The sequence below is a fragment of the Bombus bifarius genome, unplaced genomic scaffold (assembly GCF_011952205.1).
Source record: "Bombus bifarius isolate JDL3187 unplaced genomic scaffold, Bbif_JDL3187 scf7180000008213, whole genome shotgun sequence".
Taxonomy (NCBI): domain Eukaryota; kingdom Metazoa; phylum Arthropoda; class Insecta; order Hymenoptera; family Apidae; genus Bombus; species Bombus bifarius.
In genome coordinates this window covers 1391915-1414207 of record NW_022884516.1, presented here as the reverse complement: position 1 = coordinate 1414207, position 22293 = coordinate 1391915, and the positions used below count along the sequence as shown (strand labels likewise).

General features: G+C 39.9%; 2 protein-coding genes and 1 non-coding gene across 10 annotated transcripts in view; 2 read left to right on the top strand and 1 right to left on the bottom strand.

Annotated features, from left to right (window-relative positions):
• Nucleotides 1-5058: 5058 nt before the first annotated feature.
• Trnai-aau lies at nt 5059-5132 on the top strand. The gene has a single exon. It is a non-coding gene; the product is annotated as a tRNA-Ile (tRNA).
• An 824-nt stretch (nt 5133-5956) lies between these two features.
• LOC117210970 (mitochondrial uncoupling protein 2-like) lies at nt 5957-16535 on the top strand. Of its 2 annotated transcripts, none has more exons than XM_033454468.1 (6): nt 5957-6087; nt 9217-9760; nt 9995-10116; nt 12094-12203; nt 13836-14045; nt 14647-16535. In XM_033454468.1, the coding sequence occupies exons 2-6, from the start codon at nt 9641-9643 to the stop codon at nt 15030-15032; spliced, it is 948 nt and encodes a 315-aa protein (XP_033310359.1). In that variant the 5' UTR covers nt 5957-6087; nt 9217-9640; the 3' UTR covers nt 15033-16535. The 2 variants fall into 2 exon arrangements, with proteins under 2 accessions (XP_033310359.1, XP_033310360.1); XM_033454469.1 differs by lacking the exon at nt 5957-6087 and adding an exon at nt 8179-8321.
• A 1340-nt stretch (nt 16536-17875) lies between these two features.
• Nucleotides 17876-22293, bottom strand: part of LOC117210967 (cytosolic carboxypeptidase 1-like) — a 31833-nt gene continuing 27415 nt past the window's right edge. For 5 of the 7 annotated variants that reach the window (XM_033454459.1, XM_033454463.1, XM_033454461.1 and 2 more), the window contains 5 exons: nt 19891-20143; nt 19332-19456; nt 19113-19265; nt 18874-19028; nt 17876-18659 (listed from right to left, as the gene is read on the bottom strand). In XM_033454459.1, the coding sequence (XP_033310350.1) occupies nt 18899-19028; nt 19113-19265; nt 19332-19456; nt 19891-20143 (661 nt within the window). In that variant the 3' untranslated portion in view covers nt 17876-18659; nt 18874-18898. The remainder of the gene's footprint in view (nt 18660-18873; nt 19029-19112; nt 19266-19331; nt 19457-19890; nt 20144-22293) is intronic. The other 2 variants (XM_033454462.1, XM_033454464.1) reach the window with 2 other exon arrangements.

Sequence of the window (22293 nt, the reverse complement as noted above, 5' to 3'; positions counted from 1 at the left end):
ACGAAGATCACGAAGAGACTAGTCGATCCGCTGGTTCATCGGTCCAGGAGCCGCTTACCGCGACATTTATATTTAACTTTGGCGTCGTTCGAGCTTTCGGCTTGGGATTACCGCTCGCGCGATTCCGCTTAACGTTCCTGTTCTACATTTCCTCGTCCCTGTGCCTCGCTTTATGCCCTCGATGACGATTATCTCTCTTGCTTCCTCCACTATCTGTCGGCCGCTTTTTCCGTCGAGCTTCCGTTTTATTATCGGCGCTGAGGTAAGACCGCGAGAATTGTTCTTCTTTCTCTTCCTTCTCTCATTTTCTTTTCTCTCGCAAGATTCGGATCGGCTTGGAAAGCTTCTTGGCCTTCGGAATTTTGTTCAGTTTCGAGAAACAATTTTGAGACTTTGGTACGGATATTGGGAAAATATGATCGATGGAAATGTGAGTTTGAGCGTTTTACTTTTTATTTTCTTAGGGAAAACGGCGTGGCATCGTGATCGATGTACGTACTTACATACTCGTGTACGCGCTATATAGTCGGTAATGGTGAGAATGATATTACCACAGACGAGTATACAAGATAGAACTCTTGCATCACCGACGAGGTGCAGAATAGACGTGACATGCAATGCTTTTTCGTTTTCCATGTTTTGGGGATCATCTGACTTCCCATGCCATTTTCGTGTCGCATGCGATGTTACCGATTCGTTATAGTACTTGGTTTGAATAAAAACTAAAGTCTAGTATGAAATTATAAATAAAATATAGAACAGGATATGTTATAGTCGCAGCAAAGTATAGAATTTTATATTTTTACGATACTTCAGAAAGCGTTACACAGTACCAAAACAATAATAGTGAAATGAATCGTATAATTAGTTTCAAATAAAATTGTAATTTTATATATTTGAAAAATGAAAATGTGAATCTTTTGATCTTCTCTACTCTCATCTTTGTATTCTCAAGTCGATTATTAATTATATATTAAGTACACGTAGTCTGACTCACAAAATCGTAACACGATTTATCGATAATGCAGGCAGACTACAACCAACGAGAAGAGCAAAACCATCATCAAGATCATGTTTCTATGGATGTTAAGGGGAATGGGGTACAGCATATAGAAAATTTTAAGGACATCTAATCGTGTTGTATTTGATTTTCGAGTAATTATTTCGAGAATTACGATCCTCCTTTTAATCTAAGGTTCGTTCTTGGAACAACATTTTTATCGCCACGTTGAACATGAAGCGACATCTTTTTGCCAGAAAAACATCGTTCAAACGTACGACTCACGCGATTATCTTTGCTTTTTAAAACTGTTTCTTTTCTTCGTTCTTTCAAGCTTAAAATGACATCTGTACTATCTGCGGCTAACACATTTCCATTAATAATTGCCCTGTTTTCCTTTTCATTCGGTGACAATATTACTTTAAGTCGAATCTTCGCTTTTGGGAAGCACGCGCAATAAATCATTTCTTCTGATTTTGTGTTAAATTTATAATTGAAATATAGGCTGTTCAGTCTCGTTTCCTCTTCGATGTTATTCGACTGTTACGGAGAAACGCGCGCAAGTGTGACTTGCTCTCTCGACGTTTATTTATATTTACGAAAAGCAGTCTATGAACTATATTCTGTAGATGAACGTTTGAAAACGCGTCGACTCACGTAAGCGATTCGCGTGCAGTCCGATAGAGGCGCGTGACTAGTTCGCTGTAGATTCGTGAAACTAGTTAAATTGTCGATCGACACGATGTGCAAGATAGGGGCGCGAAATTCAAACATTACGAGCACTTATTCCATGAAACAATTCGCTCTTGTATCCGGTGACCGATGTCCTGAATATATCGCGATTATCGAAAACATATCTTTCGTTTTTATTGCCTGCCTTGGTTTCCTTCGCCTCGCTGAATCGACCCAGCTGTAACTTATCAGGCTAACGAAAACAAGAAAATACCTGAATCCCTGAAAGGCTGTATCGCGTCATTTTTAACGATCAACAAATGGATCTTCTCGAGAATATCCGTGACCGATTTTCACCAAAGCACACGAGAATCAGAACGAGCTGTTCGAGTGATGAAATTTAATTTAACCGGAGATTGATATAGTGTATTTAGAGTTTGTTACATAGCTATAACGATTCTGTGATTAGATGCTATTTGCAGTTGTTAGATACCGTTATTTACCTAATACGTATCCATATTTTTTATTATAGTAATGTGTTGTAAGTAAAGTTTGGCTACTTTGGTAAGTTCTAAGTATTAGTTCTAAGTTCTTAGTATTTGTAGTAATATAATAAAATGGATCATATATAATTTGATAAAATAATATAGAACAAAGCTTGCACCTATTATTTCCTTATAAAATATATGACATAAAGAAACTTTTGGGATAATTTAATAGAATAATAATTACAAATTTTAATAATATCATTGAAAAGATAAAAATGCAACAATACTGTTCCGTCCGGTGACTCTTTACATCAATCAGAATCCATCCCTCGGTCAAGACGGTCACTTGCTGTGCGAATATAATTAGTCGGACCGTACTAAGGAACTGTAATGAACTAAACATTTGCATTTTACCGTTACGGTCCTTATTCGTTATAAAATATATTCAAGTCGAGACGTTCCTTATGGTTATTGTTCCATCAGGTAAAAGATGGGAAAGTCGAGTTTCCCCATGTTCAACGGTCATGCCTACCTGCAAGCGACCGATGGTAAGGCGACCAATACCCAACGATAGTTTTCCTTTGCGACAGCGTCATTACCGTCATTCTCTGGTTCATCGTCCTTAGATCAATCAACATTTCTTCATCCTTAAATCCTTAATCCTTAAAAATTCCATCCTTAAAAATTACGCACCGAGCGTAACTATCTATGTCTACAAATTGTCGGAATAAAGTGCATATTGTAACCCGTTACCTCAATGTTATAATCAGTTCAACCAACTCTATTATCCTAAACGAAATCGATTATTTCGTGGCGTCGATTGTCTAATCGTAACGGGAATTTACAACTCTCACTGGCGCGCTTCCTCGCGATCGCATCTCTCCGCGAACGGTCGAACAGATATTTAAGTATAAAATATATGTTACAGCTCTGATAAACCTCTCGTCAATACCAAAATTCCACATAATGAAAAAAATAAATTAAACTTTGTTAAACAACGGATAATAGATCAATTGCGATAAATGCTCCACTGGCGCTGTAGCCTTCTTCTACACTGAAGCGATAACGTCGGATATGATACGAAAATGGCATAGCGGTTCAGGCAGGAGACTTTCAAAAGATAGCGTTAATGCCCTCTGCATTGACGAATGACGATGCTCTCTACTACAAATGATAAATTACCCTGTAACGATAAAGTGAATAACTGATCTTTCTTAAAAAATGAATTTTTTGTTATATTCATATTCCTATTTTTACTTAACCATTTATTTTAGTTTATACACCTTCGATCTCTTGATGTATTGTTTATAAATTGCTTTCGATGTAACTTGCTTTGAATATATCAGTGATCATAACTCCAATTTATATATAATATCTTTCTAACTTACACAATTAAAACGAAACGGAAATTGAGGTTGTTTAATCGATGTTCATATAAAATTAACAAAAAGTTGAAAATTGTGAAACTAAAAGGTTTTGTATCTTATAAATATATTCCTGCTTCCGAACAACGACAGTAATGTTAGCTAACATTTACAATAAACGTAATTGGGACACAATGATCTTATTTGTTATCTATTTGTCCTTCATGATGTATCGATGTAGCCTATAACCCATTATGTTAACACTATTTGACTCTTTTTGTGAGCAGAATAGCAGAGTCCAAACTACAAAAAAAATTACTAACACTATATATATACATTATCGATCAATTGTGTCTAATGCAACGACTTGCAAATAATCATTGTTCGACCGTTTGCGGGGAGACGCGATCGCGAGGAAACGCGCCTACAGGAGTCGTAAATTCCCGTTACGATTATATAACCGACGTCACGAAGTGATCGATCTCCTATTTCGTTTAGGATAATAGAAGTGGTTGAACTAATTATAACACTGGATTAACAAGTTACAATATACACTTTATTCCAACAATTTGTAGATATAGACAGTTACGCTCGGTGCGTAATTTTTAAGGATGGAATTTTTAAGGATTAAGGATTTAAGGATGAAGAAATGTTGATTGATCTAAGGACGATGAACCAGAGAATGACGGTAATGACGCTGTCGCAAAGGAAAACTATCGTTGGGTATTGGTCGCCTTACCATCGGTCGCTTGCAGGTAGGCATGACCGTTGAACATGGGGAAACCCGACTTTCTCATTTTTATTTGATGGAACAATAACCATAAGGAACGTCTCGACTTGAATATATTTTATAACGAATAAGGACCGTAACGGTAAAATGCAAATGTTTAGTTCATTACAGTTCCTTAGTATGGTCCGACTAATTATATTTGCACAGTGAGTGACCGCCTCGACCGAGGGATGGATTCTGAGTTATGAAAATGTCACCGGACGTAACAATCTTGCCTGGTCAAAGAAAGTGCGTTTAAGAAATTATTATTCCATAACAAGAAATATAAATTATTTTTCAATTACTATTATATAAATTCGTTTCTTTGAGAGAAATAAGATATGTTTATGTAGAAAGAAATGTGAAATTCGAATGTTTGGAATGATCGTCTGGCTTCGGCATCCTCAGTCTTAAAAAAAAAAGCGAAAACACTCGAGCATACTAAAAATAAGACCCTCTCCCTCATTACGTCGTGGATTAGCAAGATTTTACGATCGTTTTACGACTACAACGCCAAACTTTGTAAATACAATTGTCAACACGAACGAACATCGAAAAGTACCCATACGATTTTGACTGTGTCGAATCAGCGTAGCGCTTTATAAACGACCTTGTACTTGACTCGCCTAATTTTGACTTATATTTAAAAAATAATTTCCAATTACTATTTTATACAATCATTCGATATGTAAAAAATATTAAATGTAAAAAAAGATGGCTTAAGCATGAAACGGAAGTTTTATAAATAAGAACGTTCTCTCAACTGGCTCATTAGCTCAGTTGGTTAGAGCGTCGTGCTAATAACGCGAAGGTCGCGGGTTCGATCCCCTCATGAGCCAAAATTTTTTTTCTTGTTCGCATTTTCATATTTTATACAAGAGCTGTTACTATTCGACCTATTTTGTCTTGTTTATCGTTTTAATTATTCGGTTAATATGTACCTATGCACGTTATCAGCACATGAAATATCACGTGGATTTCCTTCCCAAACCAATACGCAACGATAGTTATCGACTATGTTTAAAAGATACACGTAAAAGCGATTGAACAAATGTTATATCATCCTTATCACACCGATAAGCTAATCGTAAATCTTAAGTATTAGTACTCATGTGAAATTCACAAGCGTCCGTGAAGGCCAGCGACATTGATCAAGAGCTATCGAGTTGCTATCATTTGTCCAAGTTCTATCTTAAATTGACGAAAAAGAAAGACAGCCAAACACAAGATTTATCGCAATGTTTATGATCAAAATAAATACGATAATAAATGATTCGTTAAAAATTCTTCATCTACAAAATTGATTCGACAAAACGCTTTAAGTTACGTTCCTGGAAGATGTCCTTTCCTTCGGTGCGTTATTTGTCTGTGGATCGAATACAGTTAGCTGTGCCATATACAGTTGGTTGATGCAAAAAGTTGCAATATATGCGGCAAAATAAATTTCCACGATGAGCTATGGCAATTTCCAATGGTTCAGGATTGCACATTCCGCGACACGTAACCCTTCTTCATTGAAAGGGTGTCGACCGTAATGCGCCTGCCCTCCACCAATGCATATATATACAGTACACGTATCCGTATGCAACTAAGAAAGCACTATACCAGCACATTCCTGGAACTTATCGATTTGGCCGCAAGCTGAGCTTTCTTTGGCCAAATCTGACGTCACAGACGGCAGCTGATAGGCAGAATTCAACTCTGCACGATTCCCATTGGTCGACGAGCCGGTATAAACGATGCCTTCACAGTAACCTGTTCCAGTTGTGTTGTTGTTCACTCACTGTACGCTTGGTAAGTACATTTCGCTCAGAATTCCATTGTTTTTCATTACTCCAGCGATATTTATTTACCAATTTTTAAGAGGTTATTAATGTTGTCGTTTTTTAGTGTTTTAAATAATTCATGAAAATTTTCGCGAATTTTGCAAAATTACTTAACCTTCGACGTAGTTTGCCAGGTGATTTGACCTATCGTTGGCGTTCCATTTTATTCAAACATGGTTCTAATCTTCATGATAAATATTCAAGACTCGTATTTAATTCCTTTTATGTTAGTATTGTGCTGACTGTAAAGTTCAAAAAAAGTATTCGCGTTAGTAAGACAATCACGAGTATATTGAGTAAAGTATTGTCAGTGTTCGTCGTTCTTAAATATTCTATCGAATAATAACGAAATCGATGGTCGCTTTGACGCAAAACCATCGAAAGAACTTGCTTTCGCTAAACTAGTTCCTAGGAAATTGCAGTCGCAGTTATCAAACTCAATGGTCGTTTACATAATGCAAGAATGTACATTCGAAGGACAGGCGTTTGAAATTCCATTCGTTCGTTCCGATGCCAAGAGTAATACGAATTAAAATTTCAATCAATATGTCATTTAGACGGATATAGCCGATTCGTGTTTCTGCAGTCTGTAACTGCAATGCATATGCGCGAATAGTCAAAGGCCGGCAACATCGATTTGTCAAACTCCCACAGAACCACCTGCCACGAATTAGTGCATTTCCAGGAAAACTTTGCCAGACTCTTCGTTCAAAAATAACTCGCTACAAAGGAATTGTACGGTCGTCAACCAAGTGTACGATATTGCTACGTGAAAATGTTATTGCGCGTCATATTTGTTTGGGTGATTTTTCGTGCAAAAATAAAAATAATAATTAGTAAATTGACGTTTCCTTTTCTATCAATTTTTATTTTATAACATTGAAAGAGTCGTAAATTGTGAATTATATTTTCTCTAAATAATTTTCGCCAAAGAAATTTCATTGATATAACATCATTAAAAATTAAAATAGCCACGACTGTATAACTTCGTGTTTTCTTCGTATTCCATGATATTGTGACGCAAAAATATAAACATACTAATTGCAAGCTATTTTTCAGGAAAACTGGATTACAAATCATCATAGTAAAAAGTAAATCATTTTGTTCTGTACCAATTTTCTGCTGGTATTTATCGCTGAACGTCGAAAGAATACATAATTACAGTGACTGTGTTGACTTGATTGTGTACCAACGATTGCTATACCGCAACCGCGTTCGCGTCTAGGATAATCAATATACCTGCACCTTTCCAGCAGCTGTATCCTCGTGCGCAAGGATATCTCGGTACTCCGCCTCTTCAAGGCTCGAAATCGTTAGAAAGGAAGATAGCGTACACGAGATAAATCTTGTTTACATACTTGTTTCACAATTTGCGCTTGTTTATCAAGTGATCGACCTAAGATCTCTACATAGAAGACCTTTTGAAATATGGACATTTAATTATTCAATAGCGCAAACAAAAACTATTTCAATTATCTCAACAAACATTTGCTTCGATACGTTACAAATTGTAATACGATTCAGAATAAAAAGCTAATTGAAATTAATTGGTTTTATTCGATAATAAAAATCAGAAATACATTTCATTTGTTTAAGAAATTACACGTACATGTATGTGTATATATATACATATATATGTAAGTATGGTATATGAAAAATATGGGTGCAGCAACGGGTGCAGGCGCATGGCCGAAGTTTACTATCGATCGCATTGTTTGCAAGCGTCTTGCATGGCCTTTCGACACAATAGGACGCGTCGATAGCTAGCACTGGCGATGGAGAGATCGTGGAACCGAGCGAGTAGAAGGAATCGAAGTTCGTAATAGAAATCGGTGGCTGAAGGTTACGAGCGATTGCCAGAATTTATGATTTTAAATTTTAAATTACAAGACTCGTTGAAATTATTTCGATACCAAGACGATTTACTCTTCGACCTTCCTCCAGTAAAATTTACCTACGATAAAATCGATGTTTAGCCTAGATTTTCCAATCGATCGCTTGGAGTTGAAAAATTGCTAATTAAACGAAACGTTGATTATATAAACGGAATAGATTATAGAAAGGAAATCGTACGAGAGGTTGAGGTCCTTGACATCGGACAAGAACGACGCGAATACGACGAGCAAAGTGCAGACGGGACCGAGTTCGACCTAACTCGAATCACAACTCGCGGACTTTGCCCCACGACTTGCCTCGGCAACGGTACACCTTTCGTTTTTTACCGCGTGGAAGTCTTAGGTCTGGCTACTCGCGAATAATCGGCAGAACAGAAAACCATCGCTTTGTTCGATCGTATAAGAACGTCGTGCACGATACCTGCGACAACGTTTCACTTTGGCAAAAATAACCTCACGGTCGCAATAACGCGTTACAGATATAACTGGTTCCAACGTTGAAAACCGCGATCGAGTAGAGTCGACTCTCGTTTCTTCCATCGAAGGAAACAAAGGCGCCCCAACGGCGCCACTTATCCTGAACAAACTATATATGTTTTATTCTAAACACAAGATCTGAAAGGTTATTAAACGAGACAAAGATTCGCGACTTGTTTGTGCATAGTCACGCTGGCCGTTTCCCAATAGTTTTCTAAGCCGTCTATTTTCGTGTCATTCGCTGCAAGTTACGTTTTGGCTGTCCACGCGCGAGAACAGTGTCATTGAGCGCGGAGTAACGTTACATAAAATTGAGTTGTGGGAAGTTGACGTTGTCCGGATAATTATGACACAGGTGCACCGATAGGTTACGTTTACAGAGACTAAACAATCGGTTGTCCCAGTTGCCAAGTCACGACGCACTCGTCTGGGCCGTGTTTCGCGATATTCTATCGTGTTCGTATCCCGATAACGACGAATTACATGTAGTTTCTCTGATGCGTCGATGTTCGTCGAACGATCGTAGCTCCACTCTGCTCGACCACTTCGTCGGCCATTGAACTTTTGTTATTTTCGTTAAACTCGTGGAGCAGCTAGGCGTCGATAGTCGATCGATAGTCGAATAAAGATAATTTAGATCGATATGTGTTGGCGAGCGACAAATTAACGAATTTCACGAGAGACTAACTTATCGACTGTTGTTTCTCTTTTGGTGTCTGTTACAGAAGAATAGTATGTATAAAGTACTTCACAATCAAGACATAAAACACGAGTGCTCGCGGTCAGGGGGACTGCACGCGTATCCTGATCATTTCAGGGAACCTAAAAAGCTCTACCTCTAAACCACAGCCGTTTAATAAATGATCATCTAAAGGTTCCTGTCCTCTGGTAGGACTTTGTATATAGTGTACATATCGCTTTTCTAACAGAGGATCTCGCTCAGATAAGCGGAGCAAGCTCGAAGGATCAAAGATACAGTCACGCGGTGATTGAAAGGAGTCGAAAGAATTTGAAAATTTGCACTACTCGAATCCCATACATTCGGCGCATTCATCAACCTAGACCGCACTGATCGGACTAAATAGCTAAAACGCGATAAAAGAGAAAATATTGGTGGAGAGAAAGAGAACGAAGAGAAGAAAGAGCACGATGGAGCAACAAGCGTCGGACGAATTCCCTTTATGGATGAAATTACTCTCTGCAGGCACAGCAGCCTGTATCGCTGATTTAGCGACGTTTCCTTTGGACACCGCCAAAGTCAGAATGCAGGTAACTAAATACGTATCAATTTCCCACGTCGCTATCAAATATTAAACGTTTCAACGAACCTTCTGTTACGTACCTTTTGTTAAAGCGTCCAGCTCGTTCTATTTTGTTCTTGCGAACAGGACGAGTCAACGATCGTTGGCTCATAAAAATTAGGTAGTGCGCCGAGCGTAGTTTAATGAAAACCTATCTATCCGGTGATAGAAAACGTAAGTGATACCCGTACGATTTTTGTAGATTGCCGGAGAAAGTCGTCCTATTCGGTTGGCAACAGCGAACGGCTCCATGGCCGGGGTTCGAAATACACAGCCAGGATTATTGAGGACAGTAGGAAACATCATCAGAGTGGAAGGAGCAAGGTAGGTTATTCACGATCCTATCCGTAACTTAAGACGAACAAGGGGTAGGTAAAAGCCTGATTACGATTACGATATTGATATAAGTATTAAATATCGTTAGCGTATATACGATTCTTCCGATTCGAATCAAAGTTTATACACGCCGGGCGATTCTTTACGCCCGCTCCAATGACTATTTGATCGCTTAATTACTTAAACTTAAAAAAGAGAAAAAAAAGAAAAAGAGAAAAAAAATTTCCGTACTGGCTGATCGTAGGAGCTGTTCGTTCGAGTAACTTGATGCTATCGTTGAATTAGTAGACCGCACATTAACTCTCTCTCTAAAATAGCTTCTTGGCATTCCATGACTCCAGAATATTTCCAATTCTCTGCACATGGCCCCGCGATTCGATTGCTCTTCCGATCTCGTTCTTTGCTAACTACCGACTCGATCGACGCCGTCGTCGTTGTCGTGCACTTTGCAGATCTCATTAGTATCATAGTAAACGCGTCGTATTATCGCGCGATCCTCTACGATCGTACAGCGTTCGATTCGATGTACTCGATGAGAGACAAGTGAACGAGAAAAGTAGAGAAAAGTGCGACGTTGCGCGCTATGAACCATAGAATTCGAATTTCCAAGCGCATCGACAACGACGAACGGGGATCGAAATAACGTAATGGAAGTAACGAAATCGCGATTATACAAGTTTGACTAACCGCTGACGCACTGGCATTTTACTCCTCAGTTATCTTTGCTTATTTCTAACGCTAATTGGGTTACGCTTGTTTCTTTTTTTCTTTTCTACGTAGTTTTTATCTTATCGAGCGCCATTGACTGTTCCTTGAACTGACGATCGAACGCTAGATAAAGTACTTGAAATATTGTAATTGTGTTTAATAGACAAAAGAACGCGTCCATGGTGCTCCCTTTTATCACTTTATTTATTTTCTCTTTCGAGCACGAAATGCCTTTCATGATTTTTGTACGAAAACAACAATAAAGAAGGATTTTCATTTATTCGCATAAATAGCGGCAATTGTTCCATTATATTCTAAATAGTCGATAAGCATGCTATTATAGTAATACTGGTAATAATCGTTCTTTAATGGCGTAAGTTCGATACAAAGGAAGGCATCGCGTGACCACTTTAAACTGCCCAGCTATGCGAATATATTTTTCTTTTCTTATCTTTTATTCTTATTTTTATCTGCTTTCATTTCTTTTGCCTTTGCTCAGCCGCAGTTTTTCCTTTTTCAACGATTTTTGAAAAAAAAAAAAAAAAACTGAGCGGCGCCTCGCATGGTTGCGCTTCCACCGCGAATACGATTTGTCATAACCGTGTCCAGCTCTCTCAGCGCAAGCTCTCTCCCGGTTCTTTTAGCTGATCTTTTCTCTCGTGCTCCTCAAATGTTATTCGTGAGAGACTCTATTGGCTTCCCTTCGCGTGTTTCTTAGAGATTTTAACTCTAAAAAGACCAGCCTGGTCATTTCGACCCACTACATAAATCAACAAAAATTACTGTCTTCGCTGTCAAGTATAATCGTTCTATTGTTTATTTTCTTCAGAAAAATAAACATCTTTTGCGTGTTTTCTTTCTTTAAAATGACAACAGCGATTCCTTTTGAAATAAGAATTTGCTAAGAGGGAACATTAGAAATAGGAAACTCTGGTATTTCTAGTATTCTTACCGCGATACAAAAATCAATCTTGTTCTTTGTTTATTGAAGAAACAAGGAAAAGAGAGAGAGAGAGACGTACCAAAACGAAGAATTCGAGCATTTTAAAGTGAATTTAATCGAAGGGAAGCAAATTAGAGGAAGAGAGAGCGAGAGAGAGAGAGAGAAAAAAGAAATCGAGAAAAGTAAATATATAATAAATACAAACTTGTAAAACTAAAAGCAGAAAAGAAATAAAAATAAAAAAAAAATATGACCCTGGGCTACGTTTGAGGGTAAATTGTGAGGGCGGTGAGCTTGAGCGAGGGTGGTTACAGGAGCCTGTACGGAGGTCTGTCCGCGGGACTCCAGAGACAGATGTGTTTCGCCAGCATACGGTTGGGCCTCTACGACATCGTGAAGTCAATCTACGCTGGAATCATCGACGGTACATCCAACAAACTCCTAACTTTTTGATTACGTAATCCTCCTATATGATATATAATCGAGTAGACACGCGAGCAGCGTGCGAACATACGCTGCGCACGTGCTCCATCTCTCTGTTACACGAGCAGAGTAACACACGCGTAAGTAACGGCTGATTGGTCGATAATCAGCCACCATCGGCTGCCTCGTGCTTTTTCTAAGAGATTATACAAGACAAAACGAGATAATATATATATATATATATATACATATACATATATGATGATAATAATAATAAGCTGTAGCAATGTACCATATAGACTTAGCCAGATTTTAATCGCTGACCGCGAATCGAAATTTGCAGCGCCTCGGACGTAACGCTGTTTCGTTTACGTTTCCTTTTTACTTTTTTTTTTTTTTTTTTTTGTCTTTTCTCATAATTGAATCCATTGAATATCGAGTCTAGTTCCATCGCTGATCCACGTCGTTTCCATGACCGAAAGTTAACTATCGAAAGGGAAGTATAAGAGAAAGAAGAAAGAAGATTTAAAGATAATGGCTGGAGGAATCGCTGCCTCGGATTGTCGTTTGTATTTTCCTTCTGTGCAAATCGGATCACTCGTGAAATAATTTACTAAATACTTTACTAAAGCTGTACCCTCTATTATCGCGAAACGATCGATTCCTGTATCAAAATTATTCTACAATTATCGAACGCTATTTTTTTTTTTTTCGAGATTGGAGATTTGAAAAGAGATATTTAAAAAATGCACAGTTTGATCTCGTGACCATTATATACGATTTTACCGTGTGTATTTTTAGAATTCTTCTTTGAAGTTTCTATCTGTCGCGTGTAAACCAACTTATATATTTATCGATAGAAAAGAGGAGCATGTATGTTCTGGATATTTTTCATGTGTATATGCGTCGATATTCGCGGAAATTTCATCCTGACTACTATTTCTATTTGAAACTAATCTTTCCTTAATGATAAAATATCTCGATTAGAAGCCGAACGGTCGTAGCGGGAATTTCGAGTTTCGTCTTTGCTCTTCATCGTCGCATGTTGTAAACGTTTCCTTGCGTAACTTATCGACGTCACTGTAACCTTTTTCACGGATCAATTTTCCAATTTACTCGCATCAAGAGATTTGCTAGAACCGTGTAAATCAATGGCACAAGGTACTCGCGATCAACAACACCTTTCTATCGATGTATGTATAGATATCATTGCCGAGAACAGTCCTGGTAATTAGAGTAAATTAAAAAAATAAGTTTAAACTAAATATAATCTTCAGTAGCTATTCGTAGTTGATCTCGAGTATCTGCCTCGAACATCTCGCGTCAATAATCGTCGCGATTCTTGTCGCAACATATTGTACTCCCGTTAACAAATATAAATCGTGGTAATCGTTGAGAAAAAAAGACCTCGTAACGTTCGCAAATTATCATTTAGAAGAGTTTACTGTAACGTGAATATAATCAATGAGCTAATAAACGTGCTGTACCGCGCAGAGCGCGATCTGTCCCACCCTGCATCCTACTTTTTTCGATCTAAAGCCGTGACACAGAACGTAAATAACGTACTCGAAACAATCCAGACACCGACACCGAACCTGGACTGCCTTTTCACTGTACTCTTTTGTCTTGGCAGGTAATAACAGGAGCGGATCGAAGAGTATTTCCGTACGAATCGCCGCTGGAATGACGACAGGCGCCATGGCGGTGATCCTTGCTCAACCGACCGATGTCGTCAAGGTCCGCTTTCAGGCTAGAGATATTGGACAACCGGCGAGATACAGCTCAACCCTGCAAGCGTACCGGAATATTGCTGTGGAAGAAGGAAGGCGGGGTCTTTGGAAAGGTACCACCAGTACTTGTATTACAAGCCCATACCGTTTACACGCAGAAATATGATCCTCTTGCTTCGGGCGAGAGTACAGATCCGTCGCAAATTGCCGAGCTTCTGGAAAATCACCGTTCAATCTTTATGAATCTTGAACCCTTTGCCTTGTAATTTCGTGTCACACTGGTCCTACGAATTACGTTATAAAGATTGTATTTACAGCGAAATTTATCTCTCTAAGAAGGGAAGGTTCTCTAAGAACGAGTCACAGTGGCTACAAAGAGCAAATGCAAATCCTGATAAAATACGCCCCGTTGGAAAATGAGAGTATGCGCCGAACCCCTATTGTAGCCACTGTGTACGTAGTTTATTATAGCCACTACCCTCTAATCTGATCTACGCAACTCCACCGAGCCTCTAATCCGTACAAAGTATAATAGGTATTCTCACAAGCAGACTCGATCGAAACGGGAATCGTTTGGAATTATTAAACGTAATCCTTTAATACGATCGTATTAGAGTCTAAACGGAAGATCCGAAGCCTATTGCAATACTGTACTATTATCGTAAGAGAATTAAGAATCGACTCGGCCGAATTTAACCACGTTTTCATGTTTAGGAACCATACCCAACGTCTCGAGGAACGCGATCGTGAACGTGGCGGAGATCGTCTGCTATGACATCATCAAGGAGTTCATCTTGGAGCGCAATTACCTGCGCGATGGAATCCCTTGTCATATAACGGCCGCCATGGCGGCAGGATTGTGCACCACCTTGGCTGCTAGTCCTGTAGACGTGGTGAAGACTCGCTACATGAACAGCGCTCCTGGCGAATACAAAGGCGTGAAGGATTGCGCTGTTCGTATGTTGATGAAGGAAGGTCCATCCGCGTTCTACAAAGGCTTCACGCCCAGCTTCACGCGTTTAGTGTCCTGGAACATCGTTCTATGGATCACTTACGAGCAGTTCAAGATCTACGCGAAGAAGATGAACGACAATCAGTGAACACCATAGCTGTCGCGTTCCACGTGCTCGATCGACCGATGTATCCGTCGATTCACAAGATATACACATACGAGCCGTGTTTTAATCAACTGCAGCTTCATAGTCTGTATTTCGATCATGTAGCTTAGAGATGGGAGGATGTATTATCGTATATTGGTTAGATTTGGTCGTTTCGAATAGAACTTATTACCTGCCGTCGTTTGCAGGTACACTTACTGATATCGATGCGTGCATACATACGTATAAGTTTCTCTCTAGGTACCTTAGATAATGTATGTTATTGATTTATTGAAAGTTACAATTATTTACTTTCTATCGATCGTTGGAATTGCCGGGTTTTTTTCGATGAATTCGATAACGCTTAATCGCCTGTCTGTAGAGGACAGTTTCTATCGCTAGCTTTTCTACCTAATGCGTATTCGTATGTAACAACTACTTGGAAAAGATTCTTGCCTATGCATACGTAGGGGGTGTGTTTACGATGGAAAAGCTGTTACGCTGTGCTCTTTCGTAGGGTATAATCGTTAGCACGATGACACATATTAGACTTTCTTTCTCTTTACTAAAGCAGGTTGAGTGTAAGAAAATTTAAGACGCGATTTTGTTAATCTTACCGATAGCTTCGTTTGCAAACGACGACAGCCAATTCTCCCATCTATCGTTGTATTTTCACTTTTCTTTCCGTAGATAAGACCGCGCGTGCACTCCACATCGACATTTGATCAAATTGAAATCAACTCAAGTTGGCGATTTGACAAAACGGAGAAAACTTGTCCGTCCAAAATTATTTATAAAGTAATTCGAATACCATGCGTATTGCAATTGGTCTATCTTGATTCAATTAATTCTAAACAAGAAAAAAAAAACGGAAAAGAAAGAGGAATGCTGATTTTTCGACAAAATTTCGTCTTTCAACGAAGTGCACGTACGATCAAGATCTTAGAAATCTCTCAATAATCCATAACGAAACATTTTTGGCTACGTAAGTCAGCTTTAGAGACAGTAGAGCAATAGAGAAAAAAGAAATTACTCCCTTTCCCTGCCCCCGATGAATACTAGTATAAAATCGCGCGCATTACGATACGCCAGGCAGACAATAAGATATCAAAATTGGTTTTAACGCGTTTGCGACGTCTGTTAACGAAAGCTACACACACGCGCATACATACGCAAAATGATTATTCGACTGATTTCCGTTTCTAGACTCCGATTAATTCTTCGAGGCACGAATTAAACAGAGATCCTTCGCTAATATTTATCTATGTAATTGTAATTCGTTCTTCTAACATTTGCGTTATGCGGGATAATTTGTCGCAATCGTTGCTAGATATTTAAAGAAAAGAGTAGGGGCGGATAATTCGCAATCTCATTTGGGGTCAATTAATATTATACAGGGCACAATTTTTATCGAATTTCGATCGACGACTTGTAGTCTATTTTAAAGGCTATGTTATCATCTATCGATGTACGTTTCACATTAAAAAGCAATTCTTATCTTATTAATTCCGACTGTCTCATCCATCTACATCTTTTTTTCTATCCTTTTTTTCTCTTTCTTTGTTTCTCGTCTTTTTCAATTCACATTTATTAACAAGCCTAATTAGCCAACGACGAAACTTGTTTCTTGTTTTCACTTTATCCGTAAGGATCGATCGTCTTTTTAACGTCACATCGATCTTCGTGAAATCCGTAACTGTAGCTCGAGTACCGTACAGTATTAGTTGTTATTGTTACACTTGAATCTCGATCGATATCAATTAGACCAGTTCGTTGCAATGAAATCATTTGATGAAACTTTCGATTGATCGACATTTCTCTTTGTACTGTATTACTGTGTGTAACGAGAAATTTTACTGCCCTTGTATCGTGTAAAAGAAGCTGCAGAGTAGAAAGAACATGTCCAACGTAAAGCGTTTACCGATTTCAAGAAGAACGTATTATTATCTGTATCGTATATGTACTTTATTAACTTTGTGAGTGTCTTTAATTCTTGACAATGTAAGATTGTCACAAACGAACGCCGCTTCATGAAGTTTTTTGCGTATGGAATGTTCTATCGTAGTAGGCACACTTCTTTCAAAACATACAAAAGCCGAGCGGAGATACGAATTGAATCGCGTGTTGTAGAATTCAACGCCTAGATGCCCGATTAATGTTAAATTGACATGGTTCTATAACTTCGATGTGGTAGGTCGCAGCAAGCCAAATTATCTTTTATCACGCCCAACAGAATTAACACAAAACGAATCGACTGAATATTTCTACCACAAACTTGGATTTTACACGTTTCTAGCACGCTGAACAACTGTACGAAATAGAAAAAGCTGTCTCTATTAATCATTCGTTACGATTCGACGGTTTTCTGCGCTCTCAATTCTTTTCTATCGCAGAAACAATTCGCAGCTTTTCCACTTGGTTTCTCTACTTTTTTTTTACTCTCTATACGATTCGATTCGTTGCACGCGCGTCCCACCGATCGAGCTTCGATCTCACGCAAAGCACTGTCGACGGCAACGTCTTTCGCCGCGTTGGAAAAATACACTGTTAGCCACTTTTTGTCTTTCCGCAATTACTAGATTTGTCTAGTCTACATTGTGGTATACTTTTAAGCACCGATCACGCGGTATGTATCGCTTGTAAGCAGCTTGTATTAAAGGTTGAGCAATACGAACTCCAGAGGCCCGAATTTGGCAAACTTCGTGCGAACATGCGTAGCGATATATGCGATTAACGACCTTGTAGAAGACTGAATCGATTAATTAAGGATTAGTGTAAAATACGAGTAAGAATGGGAGGATTTTCAGATGCTTGCGAGTTTCGGGTGAATACCTTTTAGCGAAATATTTACCGTATTATAAGTAAGCTTTATTTTCTATGATCACAATCGATAAAGTATCACGTACAATTAATGTAAACAGCGAGGTACAGCACGAAAAGAAAATGGACTTTGCCTTGTAGAACACTCGCTTGATTTTTCGCTTAACTAAATCAGTTTGTGGGCGTTTTTGTTCGTAAGAAAAAGGACAATTCGCTTCGATGATTTGTCGTCTTTGAAATGAATTCGAGTCGCTTCTCCGTAGATCCGCTTTAAGTCTTCTACCGAATTGGTTGCTCGTGACGTTGATCTCTCGAAATTCCTCGTTCACTCGATTTCTGACGTTTAATCGTTTGCTTTAGCGAACGAAGTTCTCAAATTCTGGTTAAGCGAACGTACTTTCGGTATCGGTGATGTTTAAGATGCTCAAATTTAATGGAAGTTTCGATTTACAAATGGCGACGCGTTCATTTTCGAGATTGTATACATTAAAACGGGGCTTCAGTTTCTAGATAGGGTCTCCGTAGAAATAGCTTGACGTTTGTTACGAGTTTAAATAAAAATTCTTCAAAGTGTACAGAATCTTTCCCCGGTGTTCTTACTTCTTTTATTCGGCAACAAGGAAACCCGCGCAACTTCCCGATCGATGAACGAAGAAACACCGATCGTCGATAATCCCTGTCGATTCCATGAAATTCGAAATTTCGAAATATTCCTAAGTTTCGAAATCGGACTCGTCCGATTCGCAACTGGACGAAATCTCATCCTCCATGCATCCTGATTCCTCGGGAATGCCTTCTCCCATGGGGATCCTAGAGAATAAAAAGAGACGTCTTGACGCAAACATGAAACAATGATATTTAAGGAAACAATTCGTTATCGTGTTAATTAACGTTAGTAAATCGATCAGGCAAGATTTAATTCGTTAAAGCGCAGATGTTAGTAACACGGAGAATAAATGTCTTAGTACAACGATTAATCGACGTTAATCGTGCGAACGAAATTTCTATTATACACGAATCTTGCCTCGGATCGTCTACTCGATCGTTCGTTACGCGATCGCAGCGATGTGATGCACCGCAGTCTTATCCTGAATACATTTAGGGGCAACCTTTCTGGATTTCCGCAAAATGCATTTTCGCGGACAACAGTCTTCCACCAATGACCTGCGTTCAGAAATCCTTCTCATTATCCTCCTCGTCTTTCTACTAAACTCTCGTAAACTTCCTACCGTCAAACCTTAATTTTTGTCTCTGCCAACTTACTTCTCGACGCTCCAATCCTCGGCGCAGTCCTTCATCATCGACAGAGCCTGACAGAAATCTTGGCCGATCGCCTTCAAGTGTTTGGTATCTAGATGCAAGCCTGCCAACGTCCCTTGGTCACATCCGCAGAAGCTGCTCTCCATGGTGTAGCTTCTATAGAAAATGAAAAAAAAAATCAAATGGTTGTTTTGGTAAATCGGTAACGGTTTGCGCGTATACCTCGAAACACCTAACTGCCGCCATATGGCTACCCTAGCCGTGGACTCCTTGTTCCTTTCGACCTTGAACGAGCACAGTGGCAACGCGAACGCCGGAGATATCCTTTGCATGAGGTGCGGCAACATCTGAAACGCGTATCGCGAGAATAGTCCGAGTCACACGAGAGCACTCGCTATCTCGTTTTTCCTCGTTTCCAGCGACATTTTAACTCAAAACGAACTGTCACGCGATCCTGCAGATTTAACGAGATCGACGAATAAAGGTAAAAAGTTGGATCACGTTCGTACAAACTAGTCGCAGCGGAACCTATATTTCCATGCACTGTATCTGAAATTGGAATACGAACGGAATCGATGTACCGATCCTGTTCGCTGTAAATTACATCGGGCGAAACTCGTTTCGCGCTGATATTTCCCCTCTCGCTAGCTTCAAAACTGCTCCGCTCGTAAATTCACTTCGATAGATCGCGCTAGATTACCGTTCGTACTTCTCGGTGCATGTAACCCGTACAGTATCTAAAAATAATACCCTAGTCTTCGTTCCTCTTTCGTCCCCTTACCAAATACTGCGCCGGCTGGTCCGGTTTCGCCCTGTCCGCGGCGCTCCAAGAACCCGACCTTGAGCAACCGAACAGAAACACGTTCTTCCTCCGTGAATGGCCGTGATAGTCGACGAAAACATAGGGAGGTCTTTGCAGCACCCTCGTGCAGTACTCCATCAGGCCCTTCGTGTGATAGATCACCGGATGCAGTACCCGGTTCGGATTGCTCCATCGTCTGTTCAAGTCTTCGTTCGTCAGCCCGTAGCGATTACTATAATCAATCGAAAATACACTCTTCCACGAGTTCTTCGCCCACCTTTCAAATAAATAAATAAATAAATACTATCATCGATCGTTGTCGTTGTCGTTGTCGTTGTCGTTGTTATTATATCGTGCACGAATAACGTCGAAAATATCGAGATCGCACGGTTTATTTTTAAGCTAGCAAACGAATTAGTCGATGTAAAACGAATAAACGTCTATTTATAACGCGGAAGAAATTTCTAAGAAGCACGGTTTTAGAATTTCCTGTCAGTTCGCACGTCGATGGTGCACGTCGGACCGAGAAGAAGGAGAAGGGCTGTTGTCGGAGATCGTCTTCATTTAAGGATTCAGCCGCGGTTAGAAGGACGTTTCCGGCGGCCGGAAGTCGGGCCGGAGGAAGTGACGCCTCCGCGTCGCGCATAGCTAATAGTGGGGTTATACGGTGGACCCTTGGCTTTACACAACCGAGACCGCCATTTCGCTTTTACCTGTCATCCTGAGATTGTTTCAAGATGTACACGATGCTAGGTACTTGGAATACCAAACGCGTTTCGTCATCTTAACGAGACGCGTCTAGATCTTTCTCGCGCGCTAAAACTCTGTTAAATGTCGATATTTATTTAAATTGGTGACGTAACTAGCTTGAGATGAAAATACAAGTTTCTTCCAATAATTGCTAATTATTCGTTTCACGATCTCGACGCTAACCAACCGCCCTTCCAAGAACCTGAACCTCTGTAAGAAGCGTAATACCATCGGAGGAACATCGACTGGCGATAGAAATAATTAGCAGGTACCGGTCACCATTACGAGAAGTCGCTCACCGTGGGATTAACAATCGCTACACGCGTACCCACGGACAGGAATCTTCGACCGTTCTTCCGATCGAGACATCGACCACGTAATACAAACATTAGCAATTTGACGCCTCGTAATCGCTTCCGGTCTTTAAGGTAGTACAGACGCACGTGACACGGACGCAAGATAACCACGTAACGATCGATATCTGGCATCGAGGCAGATGGCGGCGAATAATAAGAATAATGGACGAGCGGTGACGATGCACCTGCGGGATGATGTACGCGAAGACACGTTCCGTCGTCATCGTCCTCGTCCTCGTCGTCTTTGTCTTTGTCTTCGTGGTCGTGGTCGTGGTGTCGAGGACGTTCACCGTCGAGAACATTCGCAGAAATCGTCGAGAAACAACAGTCATCGGAGATAATAGATTTCGTCCGGCGTGGAACGAGATGGAACGGGAAAGGGTAGAGCGAAAAAGAGACACGTCCGACGAAAAAACCGGCAAGAATTACTCTCGGACGTGTATTAAAATGAAATCATCACTGACGAACTTCAGCGACCATGTAACTCGTTCGTCGTTAAAAACACGCAACTCTAATGGCTCTCGATTTCCTTGATTCCGTTATCCTCGGCTCTATTTCGAGGAAGTGGAATTAGAAGAAGAGGTAACACGGCCATTAACCGAACGCTTCTTTCTTCCATTTCTTCGGTCGCGATAACGATTACAAACACGTCATTTTTATTCTTTTTTTCTTTTCTTTTTTTCCTTTTTTTTTTTTTCTCGTCGATGGTAAATCAACCGCTGCCACGTTAATTTATTATAATCATAAGCAGCGACTTCCTGGTAATTATAAATACCTATTCTATCGAGCGAAGAAAACGATTTCACGATGGGACAACGACGAATGTACTTATGTATGAACAATTGAACGGCACAATTGGCGAATGAAATGGCGCGCGGTGGCGGCAATGTGCGACCGACAATGAAGCAATTGTACAACGAACTTCTTCGCAGTTTTATTAGCCGACCGATGTAATGGCCAACATCAGTCTGTCCGTGCTAGCAAGCGATGTCAATGACTTGAACGGAGGAGCCTTGACCGCGAACTTCTCTCACCTTCTCAGAGATCCTGTACAAATTACACTTAACCGGCCACTCGTCTCGAACTGGCTGCGCGCATGAGATTTTCAAAGGTACCGCCGTCAGCTTCGTACACCTGGACCCGTAAAAATATCGATGAATTACCCGCTCGTTGGATTACGATTAACGAGCACCGATCGCGCGATTTATCGTCGTTATTTGATCGACCGTAAATCACACGGAGTATCGACATCGTTTCGACTTTACTGTCATCTTCG

Bases quoted from the DNA above. Each gene is read 5' to 3' on its own strand.
- LOC117210970 (XM_033454468.1), top strand. From the start codon at position 9,641: ATGGAGCAACAAGCGTCGGACGAATTCCCTTTATGGATGAAATTACTC. The intron at 9,761-9,994 runs GTAACTAAATAC...CGATTTTTGTAG, and splicing joins CCGCCAAAGTCAGAATGCAG to ATTGCCGGAGAAAGTCGTCC. The intron at 10,117-12,093 runs GTAGGTTATTCA...GGGTGGTTACAG, and splicing joins ATCAGAGTGGAAGGAGCAAG to GAGCCTGTACGGAGGTCTGT.